This window comes from Polypterus senegalus, chromosome 1, assembly GCF_016835505.1.
Source record: "Polypterus senegalus isolate Bchr_013 chromosome 1, ASM1683550v1, whole genome shotgun sequence".
In the NCBI taxonomy this organism is placed as follows: domain Eukaryota; kingdom Metazoa; phylum Chordata; class Cladistia; order Polypteriformes; family Polypteridae; genus Polypterus; species Polypterus senegalus.
Genome location: NC_053154.1, coordinates 75,629,566 through 75,652,939, shown reverse-complemented (window position 1 = coordinate 75,652,939; position 23,374 = coordinate 75,629,566). Strand labels below are relative to the sequence as shown.

Below are 23,374 nucleotides of genomic sequence, written 5' to 3'. Positions count from 1 at the left end.
CTACACATTATAGTTCAATGTAAGTGCATAATGAAGTAAAATTATTAATTATTAAATAATAATAAGATTACATTTGCATTATACAGTATGCACATTTTTTCATAAGAGCTGTCATCACTTGAATACTCCTGAGTGAGACTTACATGCTCTTCCCACTTTATCAAGAATTTGTCTACTTGCATAGTTTGTTTGTCATATTCTAGAAACACTCTTCACATTATTGCAGTTTGTATGTGCCCTGTGTGGTGCACTCGTGTCCCACACTCTTCTATATTGTGATTTTTGGGATAGACTGGCGTGAGGCTTTCTCCCATTCATCATCTACTACGCAAGCACACGTATCGTGGGTATAAAAACTGCATAAATTAAATGTTTTGCTTACCAATGGATTCCCATCAGACCAGCGAAAATCACCCTCAATGGTTTTGTCATTTAAACCAGTCCACTGGTATTCTTTATAATTATCTGTGGTGAAAGGAAATAAACATGACATTTGTCACCAAGAAATCTAAGTGTTCAGCTAAAAGTAAAATCAGAATTTCAAATGCACAAAATAAATCTCACTGTTCACTGAATAATTTATTATTCATATCATTATGCAGTATATTAATTTTAAACACGACAACCCAGAGGTATGCATGGTAATGTAGTTTTGACTTTAAATTTAGATTAATGAGATTTTTTCTTTTATTTGAGAGGACAAGGGAGACCAATTCACAAATGATGGTAGATAAGGCTTCTCTTCAAAATACTGGCATAAATATTCAATAGTTGACATTATCTTTATAATTGTTTTTGGTGACTTTACAACATTAAAGCTAAAAATAATGTCCAGTAACCCTGGCTGAGTTTTTTTATTGTGTATTTCATATCATTGTATTCTGGATAATCTTAGTCGAGATAAGCAACTTTGACATACAAAAAGAGCAGTTAACTCAGATTAACTAAAATTATTGGTTAATTTTATTGGTAGCTGAATTACCTATTTAGTTAATGCCTTATTACTATCTGCTGTCATTGTAAGGACAAATTAAGTTTATTTTAGTATTATAATTTTTTTTTATTTTATTGAATTTATTAAAATCAAATAACATTCCATATAAGCAAGTCAAGTTTTACAAAACTAGGTTTGAAACAAGTAGACCCCGACCTCTGAGAAAGAGAGCTAGGACAAAAAGAATAAAACTTCAAAAGTAGGAAAAGTAATTAAGTAAATAAATAAAATAAAAAAAAAAATAAAAAAGGGAAAAGAATCTGCTTCCTCAATTTAAATGTTTATTCTAAAATGTTATTGATTAGATACAGCCAGGTTTTGAAATTTTGTACAGATCCTCTAAGTTTTTCCAATTTCAGATAATATATAACATCAGTTATCCACTGACATAAAAGAGCTGAATTAGGATTCTTCCAGTTGAGCAAGATAAGTCTACTATTAGTGAAGTAAAGGCAACTACAGTTTGTTTTATTCTTCTCCACTTTAAGACCATCTGGGAGTACACCAAACACAGCTGTTAGTGGATTAGGAGGGATTGTGACACCAAGTCTGTCTGAAAGGCATTTAAAGATTTTGGTGCAAAATTATGTTAATTTGGTCACGTCCAAAACATAAGACTCAAGAGGCTAGAACTTGATTGTGGTGTTCACAGGTTGGATCTTACAATGGAAACATTTCTGGGCAATTTTAAACGAGAGAGATTTTAAGTTGAATAACTATATGCTTTGTGCATATGGAGTTCAAGTGAATTCTGTGCATGGCTGTCTTCCACTCCTTTTCTGAAATGTTCCCACTGTACTCTGGGATCTTTGAAAGGGAGGGACTTTAAAAGGTTTTTATATATTGCAGAAATGCTTTTTGAGGTTGGTGGGAGTTGAGGAAAATTGGGTAGGCTTTGTTTAATAAAGTTTCTAATTTGGAGGTTGTGAAAGAAATGTGTTGCTAGAAAGTTAAATTTGGAGTGTAATTGTTGGTAGGATGCAAAGACGTTGTCTATGTACAGATCTTTAAGTGATTTAATTCTGAATGTTTTCCAGACATTAAAAACTGTGTATGTTTGAGAGGATGGAAAAATATGTTTATCGTGCAGAGGTACCACAGATAGAAGCTTTTCTATGTTAAAGTACTCCCTACATTGGTTCCATATTCTGAGTGAATGAAGCACAATTTGATTGTTAGAATATTGGCGATAACTTGTACTTATTGGGGTACAAAGCAAGGAATATAAAGAAGTACTGCAGGATTTTATTTCTATTGAAGACCAAGCCCTGTGTATGTTCATTTATTTGTCTCAATGTCCAGGTTTTTATAACATATATTTGCTGCCCAGTAATAAAATTGAAAGTTAGGTAGAGCCATGCCACCTTCTGCCTTTGGTCTTTGTAGGGTCGCCCTTCGGATACGTGGATATTTTGAATTCCAAATAAACGAGGTTATGATTGAATCTAACTTCTTAAAAATTATATGTTATTGTATATGGGAATGTTTTGAAATAGAAAAAGAAACATAGGAAGGATATTTATCTTAACAGTGTTAATTCTTCCAGCTAAAGTAAGATGGAGGGTAGATCATCTATGCAAGTCTTGCTTAATTTTTTCCATACAGACAGCAAAATTTTGTTGATAAACAGCTTTATATTTACTTGTGATGTTTACCCCTAGGTATTTAAACTGATCTGTGATGATAAAAGGGAAGGTCCAATATATTATGTGCTTGGGAGTTCACTGGAAAGAGCAAACTTTTATTCAAATAACTTCTGAGGCCAGAAATCCTTTGAAATTCTGTTAGTGCTGTTAGGACTGCAGGCACAGTATTTTGTGGATCTGATATACAGTATATAGTACCTTATCATCTGCCTATAGTAAAATATTCTATCCAAGTCCTTCTTTTATAATCCCCTTTATCTCATAAGCATTTTGACAGTGAACTGCCAGTGGCTCAATGGTGACTGCAAAAAGCAGTGATGACAGGGGCATCCTTGTCTAGTACCACTTTCTAATTTAAAGTATTCTAAATTAATATTGTTAATACAAACTGAAGCTTCTGAACTGGTATACAGTAGTTTGATCCATGCACAAATGTTCGGGCCAAACCCAAATATCTCCAATGTATTAAAAAGATAGCTCCATTCAAACATATCAAATGCTTTTTCTTCATCCAACAATAATAATATATTTCTGGGGTGTTAGACTTTGTGGGCAAATATATTACATTAAACAGGTGTCGAAGATTGAAAGCTAAGTGACTGCTGGGTCAAGTGATATTACTGAAATAAGGACTCTCTCAATCCTTCTAGCTAGGATTTTGGAGAGTATTTTAACATCATTATTCAGAAGTGAGATTGGTCTGTATAATGCACTTTGAAATAAGTCTTTACTTAAACGGTAATTAATGCTTGGTGAAAAGTTGGAGGTAGAATTTTATTGTCTCTAGGTTCTGTAAATGTTGCTAATAAGAGGGGAGCTAACGTAATTGAATTTTTTTTTGTAAAATTCAGCAGGGTAGCCATCAGGGCCTGTTGCTTTCCCACTCTGAAGTGAGTTTATAGCATCTAGTTCTAATTCTGATAGTACCAGAGGTTTATCCAATTCCACTGCACTGAGAGTTTCTAGTTGTGGTATCGGTAATACATCCAGAAATACATTAGATTGTGTCTTGTCTTCTTTAAACTGAGTAGAATATAAGAACTTCTAATAGTCTCTAAATGTGTGCATTATATTTTTATGGTCAATTATTCTGTCTCCTTCTGTGTTGGTAATTGCTTGGATTTCATTACGAACTTCCTGCTTGTGGATTTCTTGAGCTAAGATCTTATTAGCTTTTTCTCCATGTTCACAGTAATGATGTCTTGATTTAAAAATGAATTGTTCTGTTTCTTTAGTTATCAAGAAGTTCAGTTGTATGTATGTAGAGCCTGTCTTTTCCTATGAAGTGTCTCATTTGGACATCTGACATGTTCTTGAAATATTCTGGTAATTTCACTGATTAAATCTGTTACCTTCTTGGTTTCTAATTTATTTTTGTGGGAAAGATATGAAATAATCTGTCCTCTTAAGAAAGCCCTCAGAGTTTCTCAGAGTATTCCTGCAAAGACCTCTGAGGCTGTATTTGTCTGTAAAAAAAATCAATTTTGTTTGGATATACATTCTGTACACTTCTCGTCTGCTAATAAAAGTGGTTTAAGATGCCAGCTGCAAGATGAGGGCATAATGATTTGAGCTCTGTGATCAAAGGGGCATGGTCGAGATAACAATAGAGTCATTCTTACAAGATTTAATCATAGGCAAAAAATTGTTATCTATGAAGAAATAATGAATTCTTGAGTAGCAGTGATGCACTGATGAGCAGAAGGACTATTCCCTTGAGTTTGGGTTTAGAAATCTCCAGGGGTCTGATAAGTTCTGATCAATTTTCAAACTGTGTAATTGTTTTTGCAGTTTTAGATTTCATCTACCCTATGGCAGGAGACCTATCTAGGTCTGGATTTTTTTAAAAAAGTGCCCAGCCAATTTAATTTTATGAGTGTTCACATTGGGAATAGATACAAATACGTTTTGGATGAAGACCCTATGATCCATATTTAATGTGTAGATATTTATCAAAATCACTTTACAGTTAAATAAATTACCTACGACAATCACACATCTCCCTTCAGGATCACATACTAAATCTGATACTATAAATGAAATTGTTCTCTGCATAAGAATTCTTTATAAACCCAGAATGGAATATTTGGCCAGTCCTGTGGGTCTCCTGTAAAAATACTATTTTAGCATTTAGGTGAGAGAATATTTTCTTTCTCTTTAATTTGAGATTGAGTCCTTTAACATTCCAGCTCACAAAGTTATCTGTTTGGTCATGGAGACATTGCTTCTGTACTTTTGTTGTAATTTTGTAGTCTTAATTTAAGATAAGACAGCTTTGACCTTAATTTCCAATTTTCCCAGGTGGTATTGCCATGAAGCCTATTGTTGCGTTGGCACTTATAATTATAAGGATTAAAAGGATAAATCAGAAATAGTTTTCTCTCTTTTACATTTTTATTATACAAGAATTCATCTCTCCATTATCCAACCCGCTATATCCTAACTACAGGATCACGGGGGTCTGCTGGAGCCAATCCCAGCCAACACAAGGCAGGAAACAAACCCCGGGCAAGGCGCTATCCCACCACAGGGCGCACACACACACTAGGGACAATTTAGAATCGCCAATGCACCTAACCTGCATGTCTTTGGACTGTGGGAGGAAACCCACACAGACATGGGGAGAACATGCAAACTCCACGCAGGACCCAGGATGCGAACCCAGATCTCCTAACTGTGAGGCAGCAGCGCTACCCACTTCGCCACCGTGCCGATAATACAAGAATGATGAACAAAAAATGTAAAACTTTCAAAACACTGCTTGCAAATTGTCTATAGTACTTATTATATATGTATTCATGATTTATAATGCATGCCAGAATTCAGTATTCATTTCAAGCTGCACCATTACAAAGATTTTTTTGGGTAACACTGAGTCCAACAGTTAGCTTGGACTTTATATAGCACTACTCCTGTCTTCACACTTCTCTTAAAATCTCTCATGACTATCCATATGTAAAATCAAGAGGTAATTGACTATACAGTAGATTTAAATCAGACATACTGTTGATGAATTCTTGCTCCTCTGGGTTCATAACACTGACAAGGTGACCGCCACTTGTTCGGCAGTGCTGCTCTGCTAACTCCCAGCTCTGCCTGTGGATGAAATGCTTGTAACAGAAGCTCTGGAACTTCTCCCAGCCAACTTCACATTTCTCCAAGTCTAAATGAAAAAGAAACAATTAGTGAAAGAAAAATGTAATAATTTCTTCAGTTAGCACGCAATCCCAGCTCATTTCCCACTTTTGTAACAGCTTTATTTTTTAAAAATTCAACTAACAAATATCTTATCTATCTTATCTAATATAGTATCTTTTTTGGAAATCTAAAACCTATATTTAGACTTGTATTCAGTAATTAAAATTATTCACTTTGTAATCCATGCCAACCTTCTGAAACTTCACCTTAAATTATTATTACTATATAACAGTATATAGTATTTCTAAATGAAACAACATGTACTCTTGACATTCAGCATTTTACTCTTTTTTGCAAGCTTTTTCTTTTAATACATTTAGTTCAGCTCACCAGTCTTGCAAAGTTCCCCTCCATAGCTGGGCAGACAGAGGCACTTTGTTGAAACTCCTACCTCCACACAGGTCCCTCCATTCTTGCATGGATTTTCTAAACAAGCATCTGAAACATATGAATAAAAAGGGGATACTACACTTCCCCAAAGGGATCACTCTTCAATGTGTGTACCGAGTTGTGTATCTGGTACAGTTATGGCTTCAATCCCATGGATTTCATTTAATAGTTCCATACACTTAATACAAAAAATATATCCATTCCTTCTGAACTACTCCCCTTCAAATGCAAGGTGGGACTCAATCCTGGATGGGGTGTGCATCCATCACAGTGTACATTACGGGTGCCAGTTAAGCAAATCTGTATGTCATTGGCATGTGGATTGAAGCTGGAATACCCAGCCAAAGCTGACACACACACATGAGGAAGATGCCCAGATTGTAACTAAAACCCAAACTCAGGAGCTTTGTGATCACAGTCTTGTCCACTGCGTCATTGGGCTGCCCAGTAAACATGGCACTAGAGAGTACTGTTGCATCTGGATTAGTACATGCAAGTAACAATTTTACTGTACTCTGTAAATGAGATAGCAATGACTCTGTACTCCTATAAACTTGTCTAGTTTTTCAAAATGTGGATGATTGCTCTGTACATGATGAATAGGCAAAATTAATATTAATAAAAGTGCAAATTTGTTATTTGGCATGTCATTGTTTGGTCTAGTGAAACAAAGCTTCTAAATCTAATCTCTGCCACATGTTATAACTACTTAATTTAAAAAAAAAAAGTAAATTCATGATAGTAGCTAAATCTCTGCTTTAACTAAACCTTGTCTATTTATTTCTTTTCTATGCTTTGTCTGATGGCTTCAAAATGTGCCAACCTCCTTGCTACCCTAGGTGAGAAAATGAATGCATTGGTAAATAATTGTCCAGAACTGTATGTGTCCAGAATGGCATTAATTCTTTAACTTTCTTGTAAATATTTTACCTTCTATCTTAATTTTAAAACAAAGTAATTTGCAATGTAGATGCTGATGTATAATCTTATCTCTGTCTCTCTCTTGCTCTCTCTCTCCCTTTCTCCCTCTTTCTCTCTATATATACATATATATATAATGATTAGCTGTGCAACATTTTCATGTGACGTTTTCTAGCTCAATTTTCTTCAAAACAGTAAGTCATATATATCATTTTTTTCATCTTCATTAGAATAATACAACAATGATACTCTCATGTCAATACAACCAAATAAACGCACATACATCAAACAATCTTCCACATATACATCTGCTACGCTAAATGAAATGGCATACACTTACAAATTGTAAAACTGCATAAGCATTCAATTGGCAGCAAATCATGACTGGTGATCATGCAGCAAAAGTTGTATTCTTTCTGCATATTAAGTTAGGTATTAATGATACTTCATCAAGTAGACTACCATTCAGCTATAAAGAGTTTTGTCTGTGTTAGAATAAACCTATGGAACGATAGCGAGTGAAGCGAGGGCAGTTGGGCCACCATAGGCAGCCAATGAGGCACACTACTCTAGTATAATTTAATTAATTTATTTATTCTTTTATCTTTGCTATTACCTTGTCATTTTTTTCTCTATGCTGAGTATTTCACAAATGCGCAGAATTTACCTTTGCACTCACAAAAATCTGGCAAACAATTCAAATTTCTGCAAACTTGTATACAAAATTGTGCCTGAATGTCACATCAGTGCTCACATCTGGTTATGACATTCATAGCACAGCAAACCACTACAGCTGCCATGTGAAATTCCCAGGATGTAACAAGAGTAAAGGCAAAGGTGAGCATTTTAAAATTGCCAAAATATTAACAAGACATCATAAATATCATAAACTCAAGGGCTCCAGATTTGGACATGTTGAAATATATAGATTTAAAGACTACTTTAAGAAGGACTATTACAAGAAATGAAAGTTAGGGCTTAAGGATGCCATTTAAAACAATACCAATTATGGCACCTCAATGCCAGAATGAATCAATCTTTTTACCTTTAATAGGAATTACACAAATAAGACCTAAAATCATTTTTTTAGGAAACTATAGATGCCCCCTCAACTCATTGAATGTACTCTTATTGTTCTGAAGCTATATATTGCTTATACAGTTATTCACTTACTAAATAACATGAAAGCAACAAAAGACAGTGGTATTATCAATTGTTGCAATAAGATTCCTGCTTATTTTAGATCAAATTGTGGTGTATTGATGCAGTACTGCATTTACTTTTCACTTTCATGATCCATATTCCAGAAAGTCTTTTTTACTTGTAAAGATTTATAGTTTAAGTCTGCATTCATAAGAATTTCATTAATGTTTGTAATCACATGCAATATTAACTTTCTGCTGAAATTGGTGCTTCTGCAGGTGCAGTTTCTCTATTTAGAGTAAAATGTTGAATTGTCTTAAATACTGCATTTTATAGTGCAGTATGTTAACAAAAAAATTGCAATTAAGAAAATGTAAGATATTTTTAATTCCAAGCAACCAAATATACTGAACATCTATCTGGCCATCCATCTATCTTCTGAACCTGCTTATCCAGGGCAGGGCTGCAAAGAAGCTGGAGCCTTTTCAAAACAATTAAGCAGATTATATTGATTTAAGATCAATATAGTAATATTATTCAAGTAAAACACACATTTAGGTACATGTGTGTAACTGTGGCACCTGTCAATATATCAAATGAATTCATTTTTCGTTTTTACTCTTACCACATTTCCACAAATACAATCTATTATAGATTGCTTACTGCACAAACACTCACACACACTTTCATATATATGTATACTGTATACAGTATATTATATATATAAACAAACTCATTAAGTAGTGCACATAGAGGTCTTGAATTATTTTTTTAAAATTCTATTGCATTATTCAAAATGTTTTACAGCAGGACATTCCAGGACCTCCTCAGCACACCTCACACATTTACCATATAAAATATGAATGGTATACAGTATATCTTAAAAACTCCATCAGTCAATGCCTTTGCAGATCCCTCTTTTGAAAATCGGAATCATTTGTGTTAAATTCTACCAAATTTAAGCAAGAGGAATGAAACCATTCTTGCATTTTCATCAGAAACCTCCTGCTGACTAGTGATTATCTTAAATTCATTCTTCATATCTCCTTCAATTGTACAGTAATTTTTTACTTTCTATTATATTTACACCTGGACTATAATAGAGCTACTGGAGAGCCTTCACTTCATTTAGCATTGCCACTCCATTGTTGAAACTGCTTTGTTCTTTGGATCACCGATCCACTTAAAACTGCACCCTATCTTTTTCTACAGGTCTTTCGCTGACACAGAATGGCTTTTCCATCACAACCGCCATGTACTTGCCAATACATATTTTTATCTTAGTGATAATCAGATTCCTTTTCCCGGCTTTTACAAAACAGCCTAAGCATAATGGAGCTACCACTTTATTGTTAAGATTATGTGGTGTACGTTGATTTGCCTATGTTACACAGACCAAAAAGCTCAACCTTTGTCTAATCACACCACCCTTCATTCATGTAATTTGGAAATTGATGAAGAGTTAACATTTCTATTAATTTCAATCCAAGAACTCTTTAGTCGTCCTACGGACTTCCCTCAGTAGTTCACCTCACCCTCAGAGGATGATTTTGAAGATTTTTGTTTTTTACTATTGTTCAACTAAGAGCTTTCAGGTTTACATTACTGCTCATTTGCAGAATGGTTTCATAAGAACAGCAAACACATCTTCTCCCTAAACAAGACAATGATTTATTTATTTAAAATTGTATGATTGTATTCTATACAAAAAAATACAAGTACTCTTGACTTTTGGCATTTTTCTTATCATCACAGTGTTTGACATGCTGTTCAAAAAATTGAAAACACTATGGATCTAAGAATCATTATAATAATCAGACATGCACAAACAGCAGTTTTAATGATGGTGTGTGATCAGGGCTTCACTCATGAAGATTTGGAATTTCACAGCACATGCATTATATGGTTAATTTTATAATGTTTCAGAATGGTGTATATACAAACAGTGCATACATGAGAAAATGGTAATAATGGTAAATGTAAATGTTTCCAAGAATTTCCAAATATAGGCATGCTGGTACAATACAAATTATGCAGCATAATGGAAAGTTTAAAGAGCAGGAGAAAATTAATGAATCGTGTGATTCAGATGTAAGAGAAAAGTGGAAAAAAATTAACTCTGCACCAAATAATGAATACATCATTGAAGGACTAATAGCTGAAATTTCTTCAAAATCTGTGATAGATGTTTTCTTTTTCTGTTCAAATGATACAACTATCATCAAGTATAGAAGCACTAATCATATGCATGGCTGTAAAATTACAAAACACAGTATATATGGAAATGAAGAAGATGTTGAAAAAAATGCAATAAGTTAAAGCAATAACTTTTAGAGAGTTAAATATAAATTTAAGACCTTCTATTTCCATATTTAGAATGAATTAATAAATGGATATCTGGATAGTCTAATGCATCTCAAAAGATATTTACTTATTGAGCACAAATGAGCAGTAAAAACTAGCAGGTTTAATCACTTAAAATATGATGTAATCTAAACTTTACTTTTTAATTTAGAAAAAATAATTTTCCTTAATTGCATGACTTAATTTTCATTGTTGCTGAGGTGTCACTCGAGGCACTCAGGTCCAAATCCAGGTGGTTCATCATGTTGTGGGTGCAGCAACACGATATCAGTGCATTGTACTTACTACAGCATTTAATGTCCACATTTCCATTGTTTCTTCAAAATGTAGAGTGCTCCTTATAATTGGAGAGTGTGGAAAGTCTTTGAAGTGTTTTTCTATAAGCCACCTGGTAGCTACTTAAATTGTACCATTAAAACATATCATCAATTTAAACACTAGGAGACGTGAATAGTAGAATCCCAGCGGGGTCAGAACTTTTGACATTGGTCATTGTACACTATAGTATGTGAACAGACAACTGCCAAATTATTTAACAACTTATATGGTACACCCTAGGGTGAGATAAATCCCTACAAAAAAATGAGATACATACTATGGTATAGTACATTTTAAACTTACATCCAGAAAGGGGTAGAGTAGATTTTCAAAACAGGTGATAGTTTTAAGGGAGGGTAGCACATTGAGCAAATTAAGACAATAAACAAGGCATTTGGTGCACAAGTTCATTAGAACAATGCCATGTTGCTATGAGAAAGCACTTTAGTTTCATTTCACACAAACAATACAGTGGTAACTAAAATGAAAAATGAGCTGAGAAAAACTCACTAAAGACTGAAATGCTATGCACTTTTAGGGGACAATTATTTGGAATAAAGAAGACATGAAAAAAGTAAAATTATGAAGAGAATAGCTGCTTTCCACTATGAAAATGCAAAGTATGTAATAGAGGCCAATTTGCTAATTAACAGCCTTGCATTAATTTTTGTTAACTATTAACATGTACATAACATAAAAATGCATGGTACTTCAAATAATTAACAAACACTAAATCCATCCATCCATTTTCCATCCATCCATCCATTGTCTAACCCGCTGAAGCCGAATACAGGGTCATGGGGGTCTGCTGGAGCCAATCCCAGCCAACACTGGGCACAAGGCAGGAACCAATCCTGGGCAGAGTGCCAACCCACCGCAGGACATACACAAACACACCAAGCACACACTAGGGCCAATTTAGAATCGCCAATCCACCTAACCTGCATATCTTTGGACTGTGGGAGGAAACCCACGCAGACACGGGGAGAACATGCAAACTCCACGCAGGGAGGACCCGGGAAGCGAACCCGGGTCTCCTTACTGTGAGGCAGCAGCACTACCACTGCTGTCAGGATATAGTGGCACAGCATTTTATGTACAGTAGCTGTCTTAGATAATAGCTAATATTTAGATGCTTATTTTTTAATGGAAAATGGTGCAAAAAACACTTTTGTCACAGAAATCTTTTTTTTTTTAAACTAATGCAATATCAGGTGTATATGGGGTCAGGTCCACTACTATTAACAAACTGAAACCGCTGATCTACCCTGTCGTCATCAAATATTATTCTAAATTAGAGTTCAGCTCCTCAAAACACCAAACACTCCAAAAATAAAATGTCAATCAACAAGATATTAATTGACATTTACATAATGGCATCATTCATTCAATAATTCATTCATTCATTTAGTCATTCATTCATTCCAATATAAGGTTGTGAGGTTAATTATGTTTAGCCAGAATATAGCTCATTTGTAGGCCTGCATATATAATTACTTCACATCATAAAGGTTACAAAGACCTCATTAATTCTTCAAGGGTGATTACAGTTGAGAGAAAAGTATTTATTTCAGGTGATTAACTTAGAATATTTGAAGCTCTAATCAATTAACAGGATCAAGGAAATTGCATAATGTTATCAATTACTGTCTATCTTGTGTAGTCTGCATAAAAAAAAAACTTGTCAATCAATTTTCACATTCCCCATTACTTGTTGACAAAACAGCTAAAAAGTTACAAGCTTCAAATACACTGCATGCTACTTTAGCATAATGATATCAGTGAGTGGCTTACCTGGAGAAGCAACGTCATGCAGGTCAAAAATGGATGTTTCCAATCCGATCATTGACTGCAAATTACTGATCCATCTAAATGTATTGTTTAAACTGTTCCTCACCATGGAGGCCTTGACTTGGGGTCAAAAATACTTTACTTAAGATCAGTTCAATTCTCCAGTGTGCACATTTCAACAGGTTTGGTGATGGCAATGAGAATTTTAGTTGGTGTACTTGTCTAGAAAATGTTTAGGCTAGGTTAGGTTAGGTTAGGTTAGGTTAAGTAGACTTTATTATTTCAGAGGGAAAGGAATGGTTGCAGATTTTCATTCTTTCATTAGTAGAACTTAATGTTGCATTCATACTAAGAGCTCAATATCTCAACAGAATAATAGGGGAGTATCAACAAATTGAGCAAAACAAAATAAAATAATCCCATGCCTTTGTTATATTGCAGGATTTGAACCATTGAACCTCATAATTAAAAAAAGTAAATGTTACAGCAATTAACATTAAAAATATATATAAAATAAAGTGTTGATATTCCTTGTTTAAAGCTCAAAAAACTGCTTTCCATTTACTGCTTTTTTTTGCAAACAGAGGTTTTATTCCAGAAACAGGTCTCACAACGGTAGCCAGCATACAAAAAAGCAACATATTTTTAATATTTCAATGTATAACATCTACAACATAGTCACACTTGATGAGTGCCCTCAAGTTTGAAGCTAGAGTAATTTCAATATTTAAAAGCTTAAAAATGAAGTCTATTAATGTGTCACAATATTTTTACTGCATAGCATTTGAATGTGTCAGGCTCAAGCTTAAAAAATGAAATGTTGTCAAGGGATGTTATACTGTAATAACAACTGTTATCACAAAAATTTGCATTAGGCTTGGAAGGACACACTGCATTAAAAGTATGTAATAACTGCAGAGTATCCTTACTTTACAGAGAATTTTTAAATTTGCTTATAATAAAACTAAGATGAGGAAAATTAAATTTGCCTAATGGTAAACAGTTTTTCATGTTAGTTTACCTTTCGCTTGCATCAGAGGTGTCACACTCACTTCTTCGAGGACCACAGATGGCCTCAAATTTTCATTCCAGCCAGTGTTGCAATTTGAAACCAAATACTGTATGGAGTAAACTTCCCATTTCCTTAATTTTACTTTTACAATGTGGTGCTAATGATTTTGTAGTAAAATACTATTCATTTGGTTTTCAGAAACTTCTGTTGTTTATTTATTTATTTTTGTAAAACAGAGTTAACCTTGAAACTACATATTGTTTTAAATCTTTTTGCTGTGATAACAGCGATAAAAATAATGCAAGAAACCTTTTCTTAAAGTAAGAAACATTTTCAGGTATAATACTCTCATCAAACTCAAAAACAAAACAAAAATTATCCTCTTTAAAAAAATATCACAGAATATTCACCCATAATGCACTAGTGTCTTGTTTAGGGCTGCTATGAGTATGGAAATAAATGTCTATAGATTTACAGAATGTAGAATACTGTACTGCACCATAATCCCAATTTACTAACTAGCAAAAAGTCTGCAATGCACTCATAATGATATATTCAGTAAGAACATTTCAATCACAAAAAAAGATAATTTTCTAAACCTGACTTCAATGTATTATTGTGGGATGCTGGAGCATGTTCTTGTAACACTTGGGAGCAAGGCAAATAACGTAATACTAATAAGCCAATGATCATTGAACTTTACATGCACATGTGGGAGGAGTCACCATAGGGAGTTCAGAGGTAGAGAACTCCAAACAGATGGTAACCATGCTGGGTAATGATATGAGCCCTTGGAATTGTAAAAGTGGCATTAACCACTTCCCCATCATTCAAATGAAACCTTACTTGAACTTTAATGAAAATGTTTGTACCCTTTAAAGAGTAAGTTAATTACTTTACAGCAGAGAATGTGAAACACTTTAGATTCATAATGTCGCTTCAGTTTTGATTTTTCATACTGTGGGATGTGACCGAACAAGGAAATTCTTTTTTGCTAAAAAAAAATCTAATAATGTCTCAGGGAGACCAAGAAGAAACTGATGCAGCATGAGGCATCAAATCAGCTCTGTCCCTTCTGAAATGTCTTTTATCCAGCTTTGATTTGAAAACAATATCAAAGACAGAATCAGAGAGTGTTACTGGATTGGCTGTATTTATTTAAATAAATAGTTCACATATTAAAAGCACAGATGTTTTCCTGTATGAACACAGAGATGACTGATTTTCCGTTGTTATGATATTTAGAATTACATGCAAAGTTATAGTATGTTTCTTTTGCAACAGCAGACAACACAGTATTTGATAGGTGCAAAGATATCCTGCTCTGAAAATAAAGTCTCTACACAGTTGGTTAAATAGAGCATGCACTACTGTGAAAAAAACTACTTTTAAAATAGATTTCATTTGCACAACACATGATGAAAAATGCAAAATAAACATTTCATAAGCATGAATTACATTAGAAAGAGGATTAAAGTACAGAACTAAACCTGTTGTGTTAGGTTAAAAGGCTATTTATTGTTATGAGGCATATATGAACACTAGCATCTATTGTACCATATTTTAAAATGTGAGTGAACAGCCAGACTAGCTTTTCCAAAGTACTGCTCACTTTCATTAGGAGGTTTACTTTTTTTCCAGATACATCATCAGCTGATTTTTTTATTTTCTCTTCCTTCACTACCAAATGTTCTGATCTTTTGCTTGTTTAGTTTCTCTACTGCTTATTTTGACCTTTTCATTCATATTTCTTAAATTACATTTTTTCAAGTCAATGCAGGGCATATCCTGTAGTTCTTTTTTATTTGTTTATTATTATATAATTACAGTAAGGGGATACATGTGCTTATACAGATGTGCATTTGGTAGAGTTTTGTATTTTTGTTACTGTTTTCTGTTGCTATCCTGTCTTTTAGGAAGAAGCACTAAATAACAATAAACTGAACTGAAGCAATGATATATTTGTCATTATTGATGAATGGGGAACAAACGATTGAGAAAAAACAGAACAATGCAAAGCCATATACTTATCACCTGAATTATTATATATGGTGAAAGAAATGCAAAATAAGAGTTAATGAGAAATTTCGCAGATATGTTAAACCTCAACAAACACTCAGCATGATTATCAGTACACCCAGTTGTTTTTACCTTTGTATATGCACTTAGTCTTGTGGATTAATGTGCAATTCTGAATGCTGGTCTGTATGTTGGCTTACTGCACCCTACATGAATTGCCCTGATGAAACATTAAAGAAGCATTTTCTGCCCAGCTGTATCCTGGACTGTTTAAAATCTGTTACATTACATTGGCTCACAGTGATGACATACCACATCTGCCACCTTGTTTGAATGATCTTTCACCTACTTACAAACCTGCACAATCCAATTTGGGGTTGCAGGAGTTGACTTCTAACTTAGCAGTGGAGGGTACAAGGCAGCACCCAATTCAAGACAAGATGCCAGTCCAATTTGTTTTACATTAGCATACACACAGTCACACATGCCTGGTTTTACCAAGCACCTTAACACACATGTGCACACACACTTACTTTATATATTGTGTAGATGTGAGACAAATGCCTGGAGAAAACCCAGGCAGATAAGAGAAGAATGTGGATATTCCACACAGAATGTGATTGATGGAGCATAATTAATTTTGGAATTTGTCTACCTTATGATAATAATTTATTCTGGTTTTGTTGTGTACCTTTTTAACCTTGGAAATATTAACATTTTTAAAATGCATTTAACAACATTCTGCCTCATTGACTGGGGAAAAACCTTACCGTAATAATGCATTTTGATGCCTCCACACTCTCCTAGATTATGAACTACATGACCAAGAGAGAGTAGTTTGTGAGGCTGGTGGTGTGTGCACCTCAAGGAAATGTCCTGTTTCCCTTCCTGTTTACAATACGATTACTTGCCATCTATATAGAGAAAAGCCAAGCAAAATGACACCTTTTATTGGCTAACTAAAAAGATTACAATATGCAAGCTTTCGAGGCAACTCAGGCCCCTTCTTCATTCTCAGCTATCTCCTCCATTATAGGCAGCATTAATAATGGAGATGATCGGAGTACTGGAGGCTTGTGAAGAACTTTGCCTTATGGTGTGGGGAGAAGCACCTACAGCTTAACATCAGAAAATCAAGCATGTAAAAAGGTCTCTGGGACCAATCGCCAGTCAGAGAAAGGATGTGGAAGTGGAGCTGAGCTACAAGTACCCAGGGGTTCACATAAACGGCAAACTGGATTGGTCTGACAGCACTGTGTCATTGTACAAGAAAGGCCAGAGGAGACTATACTTCCGGAGGAGACTCCGGTCTTTTGATGTATGCAGCAAGCTGGCAGAGATGTTTTGCTAGTCCATAGTACAGCTCTATACTGTGGTCTTCTGAGAAAGTCTAAAAGACACACAATGCCTGAACAAACTTATCAGAAAAGCCAGCTCCACCACAGGGCTAACAATGGAAATCTTGACGGTTGTTTTGAGACACGGGAGTGTTGGCAGAACTGGATGCAATCATGAAAAATCTCTTCCATCCCACCTAGGAGGTGCTCTCTTGGTGCCCTCCATGGTGTGCTAAAAAGAGCCTCTGAGGATCTTTTCTGCCCAGTGCTATCAAGCAATATTTATTTATTTATTTATTTATTTATTTATTTATTTATTTATTTATCTATTTATCCATTTGTTGATTGAATGTATTATTTGTCCTTTGAGACTGTATCTTTGTTTTTTTGTGTTTCTGCTGCTGTATGCATCTAAAATTCCCCATGAGATTAATAAAGTTTATCTAATCTAATCTAATTTAATCTAAGAATGGCACAAACAAAAATTGCTAGTCAGTTCTTGAATTAAAAAAAGACTTTAATGTACTGGTGGAGCATTTGGCAATGAATTTCTATTAAACAGAATATTTATATAGGTATGTTTGCATCTTTGGGATAAGCGCTTGTACTTTTATTAAACCAGGAGTAAGAATAATTTTTTACTTAGATAAAACACAATTTAGATTTTCCTTTCAATGTTCATTATTTTATCAAATACAGTTAGACTCAGTAATAAAGAACTACAAAAGCAATGTGCCTATCTATTTGGGGTCAGTGAGGATATTACTACAACAGCTTGCTAGTAGCAAAAAGAGTAATGCCATATGTTGAACTACTCCATTGTACTATGTAAACATGATGATAAGGCAGTGAGTGAACTTGATGCTAACACTCAAGTGTTTGTGCTTAACTCAGCAGATAGTTGATTGTGTACAAAAGGCTAAAACAGTTAAATAAAGTTTATTCAGTAAATGTAGTTACAGTCACACATACCAATAGTATCGTAATTGTTTTGCCAAATAGTGTTCATTGCATTTACAGTAATTGGCCCACTTTTCGTTCGTACATTTGTGTAGCCTGTGCATGCATTAGAAGAACCTTTGTTCAAAACATAGTATTCTGACTTTATCCCAGTGCTAACATGATATAAACAGTGAAATTCTCTGCTAAGAAACTTTGGCCATTAGAAATACAGTGACACACACACAGTTAAGAAAATGAGTCTCAAACAGAGCAAAAGAATGCATCCTCCTTCTACAAAACACTTTAATATTTTCACGGAAATCATTTTCAAAATAATACTTCACAGAAGTAGAGAATTTCTGAAAGATGCATGCACAAGAGGAATTTGTTTGACAAACATTAAGGGCTGCTTTTCTGGCTTCTCTGACAAGACCACTGTCAAGGACAGACAGTTAAAGAGTGGAGAAAGAAAGATATAAACACAGACAGTGAGTAGAAGCAAAGGTAAAGTCAGTGATAGTCCCCAAGAGCACGTTACAGTATTCCCAAGTCATCAGACATAAATAAAAGGACAGTGGAGAGGATGGTTATTGCAGTGTAGAAGAAGACGTTACCTGAAAGGTTCTCTCCATGCCCAAGAACAGCCCTTTCCGTGGGCAAAGCAGGGAGGGTAGGCTTGCTTGTAAACTCAGTAAGTGTAGAAGGAGTACCTTCTTCTTCTTCATGTCTGGTGGCCTCTTCAAAGAGATCTTCTGTTTGCACTGTCAATTCAAATTCTGTCACAGTCGTACTTTTAATGGTAGGTGATGTCGGTGACAAAGTTGTTTCTAAATTGTCTTCTGAACTTTCAACTGTTTGATAAGTGACTAAGTTAGTGGTAGGCCCCTGTAAAGAAATATGTGTGGTGGTGGTGGGCTGTGTTGAAAAAGTCCACAACAAAGAGGCAGTTGTTGTTGCTGTATCTGATGAGGAACCATCTGTAACTGTAAATGTCTCTTTGCCCATGTCATCTAAACTGCCTGAAGCAGGGACATCTGTTGCAGTAATGTGGTCTCCACTGTATTCAGATTCTGCAGTTTTTGATTCCTGAGGTATCACTGAAGGCTGGATTTTACCAGAGGGTGTTTGTAACTCATCTGGAAAAAGTGTAATTGAAATCTGCTTGTGGCCACTTGGTGGTTCCGTAAATATTGAAGCACTACCATCATGATAAGAGACGCTGCCAGATTCATGTATTGGAAATCCAGATACTTCTCCTGCTGCCTCTTGTTTAACAGTGCCAGTAGCTTTCAGTAATTCTCTGAAACTAGTCACAGTGTAAAGTGTGGTAGATGAACCTGAAATATCAAGCTCAGATTTTTCTTCCTGAGGATAACCACTAAACTCTACCTTCAGAGGGGATTTAGTCATCCCTGAACCGTCACCGGACATGTGGGGTATCATAATCGTTGTGACTGGATACACTGTGGTTTCTCCTGAAGCTGATATGGGCTCATGTAGGCCTGATTGTCCAGAAGGCTCATTTCCCACACCTGTTTGACTACTGTAAACATCTGTTTTAAATGTCTCGCCTATTCCAGAAGTATCTAAACTTTTTTCCACTTGATGCATTTCTGGCACATTTTTCTCTAGAGAACCTTCAAACTTGGGTAAACTTTTAAAATCTAAGGATCCTAGTTCTTCATCATCAGAAGATCCTTCTAGTTTATTAGCCTTGTAAAGTGACTGCTGATCCTGAGATGTGCTTGTTTCATGAATCTCCCTCTCCAGATCACCTGAGACAGTATCCTTGATTTTAGTTGGCAATGAAGAAGTAAATTCAACAAAGGGTGTATGTGAAGTCACTATGATTAATGGAATATTCTCATTGGATCCAGAAGAAGTGGGCTGTAGTGAACCTTCACTAGGCCACTCAGTGTTAGAAACTGTAACTGATGTTCCTTCAAGATTGTCCAAGGGAGTTGTTGACTCTACTTTTTCAGGCAACCTCGTCAATTCCTTTGTGACTGAATGACCAGATGGCACATAGCCTGATAATTCCAGAATAGATCCAGAAACTGCAAAAAGAAAGACAGGATTTATTCTCATGAAATAGACCATACAGTCCTAGTTTAAATCTAATGGCATATTACTGTATGTCCACAATCCTACACTACAGATTAAAATTGAATTAGAGTATAAACTTAAATAAATTAACTACATAAAAAATTATAAAACATACATCCATCCATTATCCAACCTGCTATATCCTAACTACAGGGTCACGGGGGTCTGCTGGAGCCATGTATTTTTTATTTTGAAAAGACACACCTCAAAAATAAATCTTTAGGGACTAGGTCTTGTAGTTCTATTAAACTGTATTTTAGTACTTGTGGCACAAAAATACCATATGAATGAATTATGATTTTACATTTTAATATCACTACTTTTAATGTCACTATTGTTGGAAACAACTTACTTATCCTTTTATGGTCTTGGATTCATAAAATTATTTTTATCACCTTTTAAATAACAGAATGGAGACAAATGCACTGCTTGAGATTTTTCTTTTCTCATAAAAAAATCTGACTTTTACTACAAAGGTAGGTCTGCTTAACAGAAAGCTGCATTTCACACAGCATGCAATTAAAAAAATGATTATCAGTCCGGATCCTTAAAGCCTGAAAAAATGTAATACAATTCGTAGAACTTGTAACATGGTTATCTTGTTATGTACAAGCTACATGAAGACAACATCTGACAAGTAAGCTGCATTTATCATCTGAAAATAGCACTCCAAATCAAAATAAGGTGACACCTCCCCTGTTTGTTGGTGACATTTGATGCTCCAATCACCATACCTCCCCAGAAGAAAACCAAAAACGCACATGTCCAAGAGCTGACATAGCTGCGATCCAGAATTAAAGGCTTAAATTCACCTTATTCCTAAGGAGAATTGTGTTGATCAGAAAACAATCTGTAAATGTCTGTGGTTTGGAAACTTTAGAAGAGTCCAGCTTTATTAAAGATAAGTGATGTGCAAAAGGTAGAGAGGCTATATGTAAAACAAGCATATTTTGACTTGTTCCTAAAAGTCAACAGGACTGAACAGAACAGAACAGAACAGAAAGAAGTTAGAATTAGAAACAACAAAGATGCCAGACATATGCTAATCTGTTTAATTGTCTGATATTCTGGCATTGAAATGATCAAGGCAGACCACACTCAAATCAGAAAATGCCAAGCTTGTGAGAGTGAATTCTAAGATGCAGATACAACAGACACTGACTGTTTATTTATTGCTGCTAGGAACTTCAACAAAGCACATTTATGAATATTCATCCTAGAAAATCATTAGCATATACTGTAAGTCCTCTTGCCTGTACTCACTCCAGACAGTCAGCCCATATCTCTGAACTGCTGCTTTCATTTTACAAAAAGTCCCAACAAGAAACGTTTTTCAGAACTGTTAGAGGACCACCTGCAGTATTGTTTGGATTCACTAAACTGGCACTTGTTTAGAGATGCCTGATCAGTTCTGGATGAATATGCTACCATTGTAACCAGAGTCATCAAAAATATATGGACAGCTGTGTGTCTGCAAGAACAATCCAAATCAGAAATTGTGACTCACCAGTAATAATCAAAACTTATTGAATGTTTGCAGTCACGCATTTCAGGTCAATCATATTGAAACATACATGCAATTAAAATTGAATAGCATTATTATAGAGCTAAAATGGAGACTGAGCATAGCAGTAGTCATTTCTCGTAAAATGTGGCAGGGTTTACAGGCACTTTTCGGTTGCAAAATATGCCTAATTTAGCATTTGCTTCCCCACATAAACATATTTCTTTTCATGCATGCTTTGACTGCAATAAGAAACTGTCCCTCATACAATAGTCTACAGCATGATTCATTCTTCTTTTTAAAAAAAACCTTGAGTGACAAATTTCCTTCCTTCTTCAATAACGTCTTTAATATCTCAATAAGATAAACTATGTTCTGCCCCTACTTCAAAAATATCTCTAATTCAAAGAAAAGAAAAGTGGGCAGTCTAACTGCATTACGATCAACAGTTGTCATTAATTTTTCCTTGGGTTCCGCCAAATTGTTTTAAGTAAAGTATATCTCTTTTTAGTGGTTTTAGAACTCAAGGGTTGTGAAAATAACATGTCTTTCTTCCTACAAGATGTTTTGAGTAATTAAAAAAATTTATAGCGTTATGTCACAATGCCACCTTGTTTTGCATATGGGCACTGCCACTTTGCGAGACCAGTTGCTGAGATGAAGCTTATGGTTGCTGGCAGTGTGGTCAATCAGGTCATGACATCTGCCATTGTTAATGTGATGGGTTTAAAGGTTTCCACCAGTGGTCTGTGTTAGTGTGTGATTCTTTTGCAGAAAATTAACTTCCTGGCTTTAGAAATCTACTCTTGTTTTTGATAGTTTGATTTTTCTTAGCAATTTAAACTTGATGAATGATCAGCTTGATTTTTTTTTTTTTTCATTTTGATTTTGGTCCCTGACATTGTTTTATTTCCTGATCTTCATCATTAAAAACCTTTACTGTTTCTCTGTACAAAATGAATTATGTTGTTAAATCATTCTTGTATGTCCTTTTGTTTTGAAATGCTATTATTTTTATTTTTCATCAGTTATTATTTTTATCATCATGGTTGTGGTGTCATTGCAATGCAATTTTATGTATTTGATTTCCTTTGGTCTCTGCCATTTCGAGTGTTTGTGGCTACGGGTAGTACCCAGCAGTAGCTGTTGTTTGCTGCAATGATGCATGGCTTCTGGGCACAAGGAATATGTGTCATTTGCTCTGTGACAGTGTGGTTGCCATGATTTAAAAGGTGTTGGCACACATCTCAAAAATATATATTTAGGAAAAGACTTTTTGTTTTGTTTCATCTTTAATTTTTCCCTTGTAAATGAAAATATTCTAATGAAATATCCCAGATAGTTTGTCACAAGGGCAGCACGGTGGCGCAGTGGGTAGCGCTGCTGCCTTGCAGTTAGGAGACCCGGGTTCACTTCGCGGGTCCTCCCTGCGTGGAGTTTTCATGTTCTCCCCGTGTCTGCATGGGTTACTTCCGGGTACTCCGGTTTCCTCCCACAGTCCAAAGACATGCTGGTTAGGTGCATTGGCAATTCTAAATTATCCCTAGTGTGTGCGCACCCTGCAGTGGGCTAGCGCCCTGCCTGGGGTTTGTTTCCTGCCTTGTGCCCTGTGTTGGCTGGGATTGGCTCTGGCAGACCCCTGTGGCCCTGTAGTTAGGATGTAGCGTGTTGGATAATGGATGGATAGTT

At 35.1% G+C, this 23,374-nt stretch overlaps 1 protein-coding gene across 3 annotated transcripts in view; it reads right to left on the bottom strand.

Annotated features, from left to right (window-relative positions):
* The window catches only part of bcan (brevican), a 62,317-nt gene that overhangs the window by 7,972 nt on the left and 30,971 nt on the right, over positions 1-23,374 (bottom strand). For all 3 annotated transcript variants that reach the window (XM_039751006.1, XM_039751023.1, XM_039751015.1), the window contains exons 8-11: positions 18,690-20,132; positions 6,169-6,276; positions 5,645-5,803; positions 383-465 (exon numbers count right to left, since the gene is read on the bottom strand). In XM_039751006.1, coding sequence (XP_039606940.1) covers positions 383-465; positions 5,645-5,803; positions 6,169-6,276; positions 18,690-20,132 — 1,793 coding nt within the window. The remainder of the gene's footprint in view (positions 1-382; positions 466-5,644; positions 5,804-6,168; positions 6,277-18,689; positions 20,133-23,374) is intronic.